We start from the raw sequence: 15,091 nt of genomic DNA, 5'->3' as shown, positions 1-15,091 counted from the left end.
TGTAAACAGACAACTTGATATTTGTTAAAACCTAAAATTTACAAGGATATTCATTAAAAAACAAATGAAAGTACATCACTCTATCATATGTGTGTGTGAGTGAGTGTGTGTGTGTGTGTGTGTGTGTGTGTGTGTGTGTGTGTGTGTGTGTGTAGTTCCACTTTGTCCCGAATTACTGTTCGTATCCTATTATGTAATCGTGTTCGTTTTGTATGTCTTGATAAAGGGGCAGATCGCCTCGAAAATTTGACAATTTTTTTGTCCGCACGATTGGAATTACTTCCTTGTCCCATTTATATATATATATATATAGAAATATTTCTAATCGAATTCTCTATTGTACATGTCTTCCGACAAAGCGAAATCAATTCTCTTTTGATTGCGCTATCTCTCATCTGTTCCTCTTTTCCGGGAATCGATCAATTTTGTTGCTGTGTTTCTGTGACCTACATTGTGTTATTATGAATATAAAGATTATATCGAACGAGTAGGATAGCTTTGGTTTATATAATCACCCTCCTTTGTGCCCATGTTTATTTTAAAACTGTCGTTTTGTTTGTCCACTGATTTAAGTGCCGTTCGTCTTCGAAGTGGCTGTGCATTTTATCTTTTAAAAGTCTAAATGGCCTTCAGTGAGGATACATGTAGTTTTAAACAGCAGAATTCAAATGTATGATCCCAATTTCTTTTGAAATAACGATCAATTTTGCCTATGCCTTTGTCAAAATTAAATAACCTCTCTTCTGTCAATGATATTCACCTGACAAATAATTTTGTTATAAATTTAGAAATGCTTCGAACTTGTTTTAATAGCTGCTAATTTTAACATTAATTATCAGTTTATTACATGTCTAATTTGACAATCCTTATTTACTCTACATGTATATTTTATATCCGTTGTGACATTTGAGAAAAAACTCATGTGTGATAATTGTGTATATCCTCTGATAATTTCCTTCAATATCTTTTATGAAAAAACGATATTGTCCATCTATTACGTAATAGGAATAATATATGACCATCCTAATTGCCTAAAGGACACTGACAACGGCGATATATGTCAATCATAATTCTATGATTATATTATTTGTACATTTATATAACCATGCTATATTTTATTGTAAATCAATTAGGTCCCAGATTTTTACGGAACAGTCCGGATACAATGTACATTCTGGACACTCCAGAATGTCCCTCCGTCAAGTCGAAGTTATCATTATTAAATTTCAAAGCTCAACTTCAAGAATTCTGACGTCAACATTTTGACAAAACGTGCGGACTTTTCCGTGTATTACAACCTCCCAGATAAAGTTTTCGCTTAAGGTTTTTTCTAAAAAAAAACCCACAGTGACTATCTTTTCTGTAATATTATACAAACATTTTATTTCAAAGGAAAGCTTATTAATCCGATTTACTACTTGCAGTGAAATATGTGGTTTTATGGTGATAATTAATGAAGTACATGTATATACCAGCGGTGTGAAGATATCAGTTTTGATATTTTGTCTCATTTCAGAACACAGCATTTACAGTCAAATATAGTTTTTGTGGAAATACTATTTTTTGAAATATCAATCATGTTGGAGTTTACATATTTTCTTCGGAACTCGCACTTTATGTGTGGAACTAAGTTAGTAAGCAGGGAATCGTGAAAGGGGAGTAAATGGTACTACATGTTCTAGTATTACCGGGTAATATGCCTAGTTTAGACCAATTGGGACAGAGACGTAACATGTACTAAATAGAATACTCCATGTTTCTGAATGAATAACAGTTATATTTCGTCTCGCGAGATAGTAACTTTCATACTTTTTACTCCTACTTAGCACTCGTGAAAAATTATCAAAGTTTCTACCCCACTCGATTAAATAGCTGTTTTTCATTACGAAGGAAGGAATATCCTCTCCGTATGTTATACCATAGGACGGATAATTAAAGGATTTTTATATTGCAATTATTGCAGAAATATATGCAATATGGGTGGCAGTTAAATAGAATTGCGCCATATACATATTTGTCTGCCAACCACATTGTATTTATCTAATTAATCTAACAATCTTTATATTTACATTATTTTTTTTCTATTTCAAAGAAAAACAAATTTAGATGAGAGTGGACATTTGGAAACCCCGCTTCAACCATTTAACTTTAATAGCCAATTTAAAGTAAATGTGATAAAAAATAATTCCTATAAATAATCTAAAGATGCTCCACCGCTGACGAATGGGTATTTATCAAAATTAGGAGCAGGCGAATTAGTATTTTTCTCCAGTAGTAAAAGCTACTTACTTTACACCATTAGGATCATTGTAACGTTTAAGCTTCTTATTTTACTTAAGATAAAAATATTAAAAAATAATTAATTGCGTCCCGAAAACAATCCATAGCAGTATGCCCTATACGGAATGAGGTACTGATTGTTCATGAATCAGAAGCAAAATAAGTTATTTTATACGTATTTTCGTGTTATTTAGACACATATATATACACGATTAAACATCAGTTATGCTCGGTCGGCGGTGGAGCATCTTTAAAAAGACCACAAATTCATAACTAAACTGCTTCATGTTACTACAGTGTCAATTTTCCCGCGCGGACTAACTTGGTGTCCCATTTATGCATATGGCTATTACTACAGTAAGTCTAGGCTGTATGTATTGACTCATAATGCAGATCACGATTATCATTAGAGTAATGGGAGTCACTGTGGCAAAATGTAAATATTTGAAATTGATACATGTTATATATTTTTTTATCAATTTCAACATTAGACCGAATAATCTGTCTCTTAAAATGAGCTCCTTTCTTTTTGTTGTTGTTTATTGATACGCTCATTTATGAAGGAGTCCGTTCTGTCTCTAAAATGAGCGTATCAATTAACGATAACAAAAAGAAAAGGAGCTCATTTTAAGAGAAAGATTATTCGGTCTATTTCACCATTGACTTATTAATAACTGGCAAAGTATTTAAATTTTGTCGTTTGATCTTTAAATCGAGTACATGTACATCTTTGGTCATAACAACTCCCTCCCAGAGCCAACGAAATGAATATTTTCGTAAATCGTATTATGTTTTACTCACAGGGACCATACACGAATTTTTTACCAACAATATATGTATATATTTTAGTATCAACAGACCTATTTTTCCAAATCCGTGATTTTTTAAATAAGCGGGCTTTATACACCAGTGACGAATATCTTGCCTTAAAGAGAACTCATTTATCTTGCCAATGAATACTTGATGAACAAAATTGGTCAAGTACTGACCCGGTTATGACCTAATGAATCAGGATATTTACTAAAGTATGCTAGGTAGACATTTCCCTGTCCACTCGAAATGTCGTCTCGCCTCTAATGGGTAACTCAAAAACAAGCCAAAATCACAAAATCTACGCTTGTGGTGGTAAACAGTACCCATAATTGTGTTCATCCACAATCTCCTTTGGAGTTTTTTTTATATCCCGTACTCGTGCCAGGTCTCTATGTTTTACTGATATTTACAATTATCTCTTGTAAAGGATAACGTATCCTTTTCCTTCATATCGACATGGAGTCTTATAATATCGAATGCATGATTAAACAAGTGATATTTTGAATGTTTGTATATATGCATTAGACCTTAGGTATCACAGCCGAGTGGTAGAGTGTTGTGTTGTTTGTAAATTATGGCAAAATGTGAACAATATTGTACATTTCAGGGTTCGGTACATCTTTCTGTAACCAAATAACTATGCCATTCTGTTTAAAAGTGTCTATAGCATGTACAAGGACCGTTGGTTTGACCGAATTCGACCTTACAAAAGCATATACATCGAGCCCTTTTTGACCTTGTCATGCAAATGGCGACTATAGAATAAACACAAACAAAAAATAAACAAACATAATATACAACTTTACCCATTTTCTGTACCTGTGAACATAAAGAAACTATTCCTGATCAAATTTTGTTATTGTGTTTCGGCTGTTCATGGTGTTTCGGTAAAACAAAATCAATTCTCTTATAGAAATCGCTATCTGTCGTCTGTTTCTCTGTTCCGGAACTCGATTCTTTCATTTTTGTAACCGAGTTTCTATGACCTTCATTATGTTATCCGACGTATATAAAGGATATATCGAATAATTAGGTTTGCTTTTGTTTGTATAGCAACCCTCCTTTGTGCCCCTGTTTATTTTAAATCTGTCGCTTTGTCTGTGCTCTGGTTTGTGTGCCGTTCGTGTCATGGACATTGTGTCTTTTAAAAGTCTACATGACCTTCATCCATGATAATTTAAAACAGCAGTTAAAAAACGATCAATTTTCCTCTTGCCTATAACAAAGTGAAAAAACCTTCGTCTGCCAATGATATTGAAAAATTGGAAAATGTTTCCAATATAATGGTGTCGACAATTTCATCCCTTTTTGGCATCTTTCCAGATAAAGAAACACATGGAATATCTTTTCCAGAATAACAGTATACAGCCAAGCATTTTATTTCTGATGAAAACTCTTTAATACGTCAACAATCCTAGTCCCACATCCAACCTTTCTTCGTTGAGGACATTGTTCGAGTCGCCAGGTGAGGAATCAACATCGTCAGCCAATGATGCATTCCTTACATGTTCATCTTCGCTACGATCACAAATTTGACTTTGTAAAATTGGGTGATTTTGTATTTTCGAGTCTAAAAATATTGTACATAAAGAGCTATGTCGTTCACAGAGATTTGTAACGCAGGTTGTGAGAAAGTCTGCTGTGTATACATGTGTACTATATATTATATATTAGACCTACACATGTATACACAGCAGACTTTCTCACAATCTACGTTACAAGTCCCTGTGATGGCGTTTGTCCGCCATGTGCTCAAACACTAGTACTATTCCTCCTACTCAAGGAAAACCTTTTGCTAAATCATGCCAAGCCCTTTTCTTCTGCTGATCAGCTCTGTCGAGGAAAAACCCATCAAAAACCAATAATCCCATATAATTATTCTTGGAGGTATGGTCTCGAAGGAACATTTAAATATGCAAATTCAAGCACGAGTGTTGTGTCTGTGGCAAAAAAAAAATTGTCACCAAGAACTGCCACTGGCCCATCAGTCATTACAAGACCATCATCATACAAACTTCCGACTCAAGTCAACGCAGTCTTCTACTTAGTTATAACAAATTACGAAGTCAAATATTTATTCGCTCTCCAATCTTATCTTATTGATGTTTATCGATAACGCATTATGTTATCTATCAAACTTGTTATTATATTGGAGAAAAATATATTGGAAAAGACATTGGTAAATGTCTCCATTATTATTCCTTTGAGTACAGCAAACATAGCTTCAGTCACTGTGTTCCATATGTTACGAAACAGGGATGACATGAATAACATTTCTTTACAATGGTAAAATGAAGACGTCATGCTGTTACATTTTTATTTTACAAACTATATGTTCGGCCAGCGCCCTAAGGGATGGCTATTTGAATGGAAAATTTCTAGATTTGATTGAATAATTGAGGATGTTTAAGGTCAAGATTTAGGCTTGGACATCTACTCGAGACTATGCCCCTCTTCCTTTCTCATCACGGGCTCGGGACCGGCTACGGCGGTATGATTATTAGCTAGACCGATTGGTCAGCCTATAAGATGCTATGCCTACAGCCACCGAACCAATCGCTGAGGGCGTTGACCTCACTTTGTCCTCGGTGACGTCACTATCGCATTTCAATCTTAGTCAGCATGCAGAATTTTGTGTCTAAATTTATCCAAAATCAACAGATTTGTTTCACCCCATACCCCACTCCATTTTTTCTCGCCCTTTTTTAACACTATGTTGTCCTTATATGGGCTGGTAATAGTGTATAAAGATAGTCTTAGTACATCTGTGCTGTCTCGTTACCATAGACATTTTTTTTAAAATTTTTTGTTGATGATCTTGCCTATTCTGTACCCCATCTTTGCTGCTTAGTTCAAATATTTGTTCTCCAATCTTATTCTTATGATGTTTACCAATAACACATTATCAAAATGCTATCTATCAAACTTGAATATTGCAGAAGTCATTAATAAATGACGAAAACTATTATCTCCATATTCCTTTGAGTACAGCAAACATAGCTCCGGTCACTTTGCTCCATGTTACAAAACAGAAATGACATAAACTAAATTGTATCTGATCCTATTTATCAATACTGACTTTTCCTTACCACGGTTGACGTGACACGTTTATTGTGTATTGGATGGACACAAAAAGATTTATCGCTTACATAATGATATTTTTAAGGATATCTCTATTAATATCTTTTATTTTATACATTTGATATCAAATGTAATTCAAAATTTGAAAACATCTGTTTAAATTACAACAACAAAAATAAATATGAACATTGCTTGTCAAAATAGGAATAGAAAACGTTGGTGATTCGAACTCTGGCTGTCCTCTCTATATATTATATAATATGAGTACGGATGTAGTCATTGTGATGATTTTGTATTCTATACATCAATGATGCAACATTTATTTCCTATTGAAATAATACCTGTTATTTCTTTGTTTATAAATTTCAACATTGACTTACTAATAACTGATACAAATAAATATCTAGGTTATTCTTTAAATCGAGTTGATGTACATTTTTGGGTATACTAACTCACTCTCGCTCTGAGAGACAACAAAATTAATATTTTCGTAATCGTATGACGCTCTACTGATGTTTTACTATTGCCTTCTGTTACGGATAACCTATCAAACCCTAGTATATTAGATAACATTTACAGCCAGTGGCTAATTACAAACATGAGATAATACACACGTTAATGCACTAGACTTTGGATTTTTAAAAAATATAATGTCTAAGTATCGTACTTTTGAAAAACGTATTGATATTACTTTGAATAAAATAGCAATAAAGTGCAAATCATTATATCTAATTCCAAATATCGATAGCTTCCTCCACTCTTACTTAACTCGACTTCCAAACCCTTTATTAGCCACTTTAATCCTTAATCAATCCATTCGTACTTGAAACTGTTTATTATTATCGCTGAATCGCTGAAATGACATCTTTGGTAAGCTTCTGGGCTTATGAAGAACAACACACTCTCCCCTGACCATTTTATTCACTGACGTAAGTACTAAGAGGACTATACCTTTAGCCAGTTCATTAAAAACCCTCAGTTGAAAATTCAGCGTTGCTGGTAAAGTACAGTCTTAATCTACCTCAACCAATGGCGTGTGCAGTCGTATTATGACATTCTGATTGGAGGAGACATCGCTTAATTTAGACACATTAAACACAAGTTATCGAACTGAAATCAGCGCCCATAGTGATACCTTGAGGCTGATCGAGTTACATGTTGATATATTAATTTGAATGTTTTAGTAACATAAAACGAAATTGTGTTTTCTGTATCAAAGGATTTCAGTTTGTTAATAGTAGACTTATATATTAAAAGATAGTACCTTTTGTGTTGTAGTATCAGCTCTACATTAGTGTTATAATCCCATTGCCTGTCAGAGTGGTGAGAGGATGGATTACTCTAACAGTATGAAATCGGCCGGAATACTTACCCTGATGTTAGCACTACAGATGACAGGTAAGATTGTCTCCATTGTATACCGTATACTATACAGTTGTTCAATTTCACACGTAGAAAATGTCGCTGATTTATCAGTGATATTCATTCGCGGATAGAATTTATCGCGAATTCTAAATTTTTAACAGTAAAATGATAACGATTCTGATAATCATTCTTGTCGATCTTTCAAATACATTTCCAGGTACGCAATTCGCAAAAGTAACTTAATCCTGAATATAGCGAAATTGAATCCCTTGCAAATCAAATCAACAGGAACACTGGTATCGGAGACACGTTTGTCATGTTTAATAGTTTTATCATACATAGCTGCGGTATATAGAAATTGATCATACGACGGACTAGCATGTAGCACAATATCCTCTACTGATGCACTAGGAAAATATATTAAATGTAACATGTTATCATTATATCTCTCATAGCATTGATATTCGTAATTAAAGAATTGTTCCTTAACTTTTCACCTATATATATTCTGCAAATATGATGGCAATGAAACATAAATAAATGAATAAATAGATAAATAAATAAATAAATATAAATAAATAAATAAATATAGATAAATAAATAATATAAATAAATAAATATAGATAAATAAATAGATATAAATGAATAAATAAATATAAATAAATAACAACCTACTTTATTTTTGTTTTACAATAAGCATGTATCAGGTAGTTCTTAACTTTATCAAGTTTAAATATTCTTGTACAGATGTTTGTCGACGTTTGAAGTCAGGTGTTCTGTGATAAAAAAGCATGATAACCTATTAAGTTGGTACATACTTTACGACTATTTGATGATGTCTAACAAAGAACTGATTGAAAATTAGAAATCACACCGTGAAGAGATTCCTTAGGGAACTGTTAGCTTATTAACAACAAAAGACTGTAAACAATTTATGCATTGTCTGGAACTATTAGTTGATCAATGACTCTTATATTGATTTCACTGTCTTACACAAATTCCATAGTGAAACGACACGTATTCTGTTACTTTGAAATGATGAGCACACCAATGTCATTTGAAAGTATAGATTTTACGAGAAATACCTAAAATTTAATAAATTATGGTAATAGAACCTGGTGTATCGTAAAAGACTTTTGCTCTATAGACAACATCGGGGATGCTGAGATTTCGAGAGATACCTGTTGATGAAGACTATTTAACATTAAATGGTATATTCAAATATGACTGAGTTACTATGTTGCAGTTATTTTTACAGTGAATTTTGAATATCATTACAAATCATACTGACGTATTACCAAACATAGGTCATAATTCAAAATGTTTGTATTACAGACCAATCGCCAGGTGTAATATAGTCACACCTCGTGCCCGCATACGCGCGTGTACCTATTCAATGATACTAATGTTAATGTTGTCAAACTATTTATTGTTGATTTCATATATAAAAGGTGTTTGATCATAAGATTCTAAGTGTTGATTTACGTGTATATATATATAAGTGCTGCAACCATTTTCAGTATGACAGACTTATTGCTAAGCAGATTTTTTTGATTTTTTTTTTAGATTTGTGTTCTGCACCACTATAAATGCCTTATGTAATATAACTACTTCGTTAATTTATAATGTTTTTAGTCTTCTAAATACCAAAATAAAAGTAAATACGTTTGGGTAGCACTGATGTTAATATAGATATATCAAAACTACTGATTTGTAATCATATTTTTCTTAGTTGTTTGACGATGGCTAATAATAATGGCATTTCCCAACCTTTAATTAAACAAAAAGATGTAGATTACTAGGTCGTCTCATGTGTTGTGGGATATAAATCTTAAGTTGGCCTGGGATGACAAGTTTTGTCAGTAATTGGCTGTGGACATTTTAAACTGAAACTCGGGAAGTTATAACTTGATTTCATGCTCCACCCCACTGAGAAAACTATTTAAACGTGTCAGTGGCAAAATGTATAAGGGGATGATCCCCCTCGCACCGCTATGTTGAATATAGTCCGCTAAACCTGCCTATATTATTAGGCTTTTTTAATTCTTAATTTTTTTTCTTGCCTATATATTAGGCAAAAAAAAAAATTTAAAAAAGCCTAATAATACAGGCAGGTTTAGCGGACTATGTTGAATACAATGCAAACTATTGCTTCTATATCTATCTAATGATCTCATTATCAGTTGTCATTCAAATCTATTTCTGTTTTGGATTTCCTTTATTGGATAATATTTAGTGAATAATAGTAGAAACACATCCATAAAGCAACATTTTATATACAACTAAATATCCTTCTAAATGTCAGTAGACTCAGTATTAGCATTAAACATAAATGAAATATACATATTTTACAGGTATACAAGGCTACAGGAAACTTAACTCTATCTGGAAGGAAAATGTAACGGAAGTGAATCTTGTTTATAATGATGGTGTTGTATTTACGGAATGGATGCCAAGCGCCATTAGATGTGCCCGAGCATGCGAATTACACTCCATACCATGCTTAGACGTTACATTTACGACAACCACAAATGAGTGCCGAGGATATAATGGACTGTCATATGACTCCGCCAGCCAATCAGATACTCAGATGTGGAGACGTAAGTTGTTATGCACCAACAGAAACTTGGTGTATTATCAAGCTATAAAATAATGTTTAATATATCCATGGGATACCAAACACAAAACAAATCATATACAAAAATAACCAAAGTTTGCGCTGCTATATGTAGGCATCTAGCTGCAATATTGTAGCTCAAAAGACTTTTATACAGATAATGGTGTCGTCTTTAGAGCTACAACTGGTGCTAGCCCGAGATAATCTGGCCCTGACACCAGACTTAGACATTATGACAGATAGACGTCTAGTTTAGGGCCAGAGCGCAGTAGTACTCGAAAACCTGGAATAAGCCGACACCGTTTGGTATCGGGCCAGTTACTCTCCGATTCAGACTGACCACCGAGAATCACCACTAACCTTAGTCTATTCAACAAATGAATATCATATCTACCCAAATATAGCAATCCGTCGAGATCAAAGAGGATTTGCATACTACGAGAAAATGGCGACGACGACGACGAGTGAAATTTAAAGTTGCGGAAAAGAAACTACTGTGTTGACACAATAGAACGTGCATGCGTGGTGAAATGGATGGCTATGAGTAGATAAATAATTCATTTGTTGAAAAGACCAAGGTAAGTGGCGATTCTCGGTGGTAATATTCTGTAAGTAGTCTGAATCGGAGAGTACCTGGCCCGATACCAAACGGTGTCGGCTTATTCCAGGTTTTCGAGTACTACTGCGCTCTGGCCCTAAACCAGACATCTAACTGTCATAATGTCTAAGTCTGGTGTCAGGGCCAGAGTATCTCGGGCTAAACTGGTGCCTATTACTGCTAATGGAGCAAAGTTATGATTATGCAAACCGTTATTTAAACGTTTGTATGCATTTTATCGTATTTATTTTATATCGCTTACCTCCAAGGCAATAAAACTGAACCATATAAAATATCAAATTCTCAGCGAGACATTTTGTTTTACATATACACATATGAAGGCCTTTCTGAAGAGAATTTATACAGCAAGTCTACAAAGTATGAATTTGACGTTTTGTGAGCGGTACGGTAGATATTAAGAAAGGCACTTATGTTTGTTTTCGACAAAAATAATATATAAATGCTTTTGTACGCACAAAATAATTGGAAACCTACAAAAAAGTAAAGAAAATTGTGCCCGAGTGATTTTCGGAGGCTCTGCTCCACTAGGACACATAGGGACCAATTCGTACCCGGCCGAAAGGTATAGTAGGCCGGGTACGTATATTCGTTCTAGTAGGTATCCTGTTGTTTCCAATCTCTTTGCATCCTCGATACTCCAGGAGTTCCGATTACTTACGATTTCTACACCACTGGCCTATCTCATAGAAAAAATGGAGTCAGCTCAGCGGAAAACATTTGACCAATCACAGGCCAACGAAAATTTCCCTTGAAGACTACAGAGAAAGTGACGCCTACCATCAAAGCCACACTGTCGACCACAGTGTACTACTATACGACTCTTTTGATATATATCAAAAGACTAAATTACCTGTTCTATTCTGTTTCCCCCAGTTTTACTATGAGATACTCCAGGAGTGTAGAGATCGGAAGTGATCGGAACTCCTGGAGCATCGAGAATGATCTCCTAGATGATATGTGGCCCTGGATGTATCTATGACCACAAATGTGACAGGTGCATATCCGAGTGTGAATTTGGTAACGCTGTCATAGCGATGATTCAACCCCGTTGACATTGCGTTGCTTTATAGTATTACGTGTATATTTATGTTAATGTTGATAGTTAGTGACTGGAACAATCTGATGAGATAATATCGCTGCACTTTTTAAGCGTAGTTTCAGAGCATGAACTCTGGTCCCAGGTGGAAAAAAACTATCGGAAATCTGCTCATGGTGCACATGATGTTCGACTTACGACTACTAGTGCATCAACTTATCCCAGGGGTTACTATCACTATTATATTACCCTGGACTATGTCATAGTAAACATACATGTAATAAAACTGAAGTGAGATGTGCGACAACACATGAAACAGTTGGTTTGGCGTACATCAAAAGAATCAACTAACGATACCCTCGCTGTACACCGCTTCGTTCTCTTTAATCTTCAAAAGAAGTCTCCTCAGCCCAGTTTTTTTTTTATGAAATACCTTCAGATTTGCTATTCAAGGAGTGGATATACAATAGTGATAGTCGCCCCTATCATATCGAGGATAATACAATATATGTAATTCGCAAATCGACCTAACACTCCAGATACTAAACTAGGTTCTGGATATGTAAACAATGGCAACATAGAGCAATGATTATTCAGATTACACAATCATTTGTAACTAAAGCGAGTTCCATGTCATCATTAAGTTAAGAAATTCTCAACTTGACACTAGATCAATACAACAATTGATGATATTGTTTTTGATACATATGTAGTTGATTTTCTGTTTCCAGACGCCTGCCGTCTACCTGGGTACACCTATGATCCAACCTTCCGTGTGTGTATCCGTCTGTATTCAACTTCCCAGAATTGGTACGAGTCTCAGACTACGTGTCGTAATGACGGGGCAGACCTTCTCATCCTGGACACACTGGAGAAAGTGCTAGCCACGGAAACTGGTGTTCACAAACACCTATTTGCAGGTAAAACTCGCGCGCGTGTGAGGATGTGTGTGAGGGTGTGAGGGTGTGTGAGTGTGAGTGTGTATGTGTTGGGGTGGGGGCGGGAGCGTAACGGGGTAAATTATGTATACGTAAGTGGGATACAATAATTCAATAAAATGATGCAAGATAAATATATTCTAGTTCATTTCTGCCGATGAAAATGTTTATATTGCTGATAAAATGATTCCTGGATTAACTAAAGTCTTGAAACTGAAACTGACATGTTCTATGACAGTATAAATTTCCGTGAACGTCTTTTGAAAACGTTAAGTTTGGCAGTTGTTTAAGTTTAAGTAAGCTGATTCACGTAATCTCCTGCTTGTTTTTTTTTTGTTTTTAATAAGAATGATAATTACACTTTATTAATGTTTTAAACCTATTCATTTGACACTCGTTATATTGGCATTGCAGCGTCAGATGAGTGGTGGGTTGGAGGTTATGATTATGATGCCGGGACTGACAATGACTTCAGATGGAGCGATGGGTCGAGTATTGCTATACCTAGCGACATCTGGTTTCAACAATCAGAGCCAAGTGATGACCATGAAAGATGTATTAATTTGTTTATGTATACGGGTTTTTTTGGACTCAATGATTACGGGTGCTCTAATACGATGTATTTTGTATGCCAAGAAATGCAATAGGGAGATACAGAACAAACGATTGTAGTAAATACATTAAGGACAGGACATGAGAACGGCCTGATTCAAAGTTATAGGATTCAAAGCTCAACTTGGAAATTCTTTCAAAATGTTATGAACTGTTTGTGTCGACACATATTTTGATTTTGTTTTAGTCGCCTAGGAAACGGATATTAGTTTTATTGCACGGTTTGAGATGTGATATTGTTCAGCTTTGGAAATGCCTCGCCGTTTTTATTATTTTTCTAATTGTAATATACATTCTTGTTTTACAAATATCTCGGTAGATTACACACATTGACGGTAAAAGCAAGACTATGTTATTGCTATCACTTAAATATATAGAATCATAATTTTTGTTTCCAAAAAAATTGGTTAGGAATAATACATGTTTTTGGTATTTTTTTGATCACGTAAATGTCTCATTGTACCCAAGTGATGCTTCTTTGATTCTTTCTGCAAATTAAGTGATCGGAGTGCGTTTAGCTGTAGAAGTAAATATCATATTATGTCTAGAAACTGTTTTCTATCAAGAAAAACAAAAACTGTTTTAAAAACATTTAATAGCATATAGGTGATTTGTATACTCTTATGAAATGTCCCATGAATGAAGATGTGTTTCATTGGCGTATATTTAAGGTATGGCAAATGAATAACTCAGTTTGGGCTAAAATGTCAACAAATGATTCTTAAAGTCGTTTGATGACAAATTAGTTAATTTTTCCTTGTGTATATTTTGAGCTTATTTAAACTTTATCTGCCGCTGACCACGAGTAAGAACTCGGAAGATCTCAAATCTTTGACTTATTTGTCAGTCACATATATATGGAGTGCATACCATTCGTATTAATGTCATTATTGTATTTTGTTAACATGATAACTTCATGAAACTTTATATGCAGCCTATAATAGACAATAGAAATATTTTGAGTTACAAAATCCGACTTATTCAACTCATTTACGTCCGACAAATTACAGTGTAGTTGTTTACAAGGCAGAGATCAAAACTTCACCAAATGAATCATTTACATAATTAATATTTCACTTTGCTTGATAGAAGTTGAATAGTGAAGTATATCACGAGAAATATTTTGTAGACGCCATGCAGAACTGATATCAGTTTGTGTTTAAACTCAAGAATATCTGTCACATTAAGATTTCACCCTTCTTAGAATAAGGATTACTTTGATATCTAACGATGTCAAAAGTATCAGCAATCGATTAGTCACCTCGGACGTAATTCTATGTCACTTTACTTTCAAAATTGTGTATGTTACACACTAGTGGCGGGTTTCGGGTGGATTTTTTTTATGTGACAATAGGTACAAGCACTCGTGCACATAGTTGGAATTTCAGACTGGTATCTTAGATATATAATTAGCTGCATTAGAATGTTAGCTATGCGCAGCGGTGTAAAGTGTTAGTATTTCAGAACTTATTTTCCATGGATTGTTAGTTCAGTCCGACAATCCTGTTGATGCTATAAAATATAAACAATAAAAAGGTTTATCTTTTTATACTGTGTAGCTGAACGGTGATCTCGTTATTTGTTTCTTTAAATATCTGTATCGTTATCACAACATACGTAACCCAGATACTGGATGATCTACTGATATCATTACATATACTTGCAAAAGTTTTAAAACAAGGAGCGACAGAGCAATAACAGTGTACAGTATTGGCTGCCGAAAAACACGA

The 15,091-nt window shown here is 34.4% G+C and overlaps 1 protein-coding gene across 1 annotated transcript; it reads left to right on the top strand.

The window, feature by feature from the left end:
* The first annotated feature begins 7,458 nt into the window (after nt 1-7,458).
* On the top strand, nt 7,459-14,917 carry LOC138317386 (CD209 antigen-like protein D). Its single transcript, XM_069259014.1, has 4 exons — nt 7,459-7,572; nt 9,894-10,139; nt 12,543-12,731; nt 13,164-14,917. The coding sequence occupies exons 1-4, from the start codon at nt 7,506-7,508 to the stop codon at nt 13,394-13,396; spliced, it is 735 nt and encodes a 244-aa protein (XP_069115115.1). The 5' UTR covers nt 7,459-7,505; the 3' UTR covers nt 13,397-14,917.
* Nucleotides 14,918-15,091: the final 174 nt, after the last annotated feature.

This window comes from Argopecten irradians, chromosome 1 (assembly GCF_041381155.1).
Source record: "Argopecten irradians isolate NY chromosome 1, Ai_NY, whole genome shotgun sequence".
NCBI lineage: Eukaryota > Metazoa > Mollusca > Bivalvia > Pectinida > Pectinidae > Argopecten > Argopecten irradians.
The sequence above is the reverse complement of the archived record's forward strand: the minus strand, read 5'-3'. Positions and strand labels throughout refer to the sequence as shown.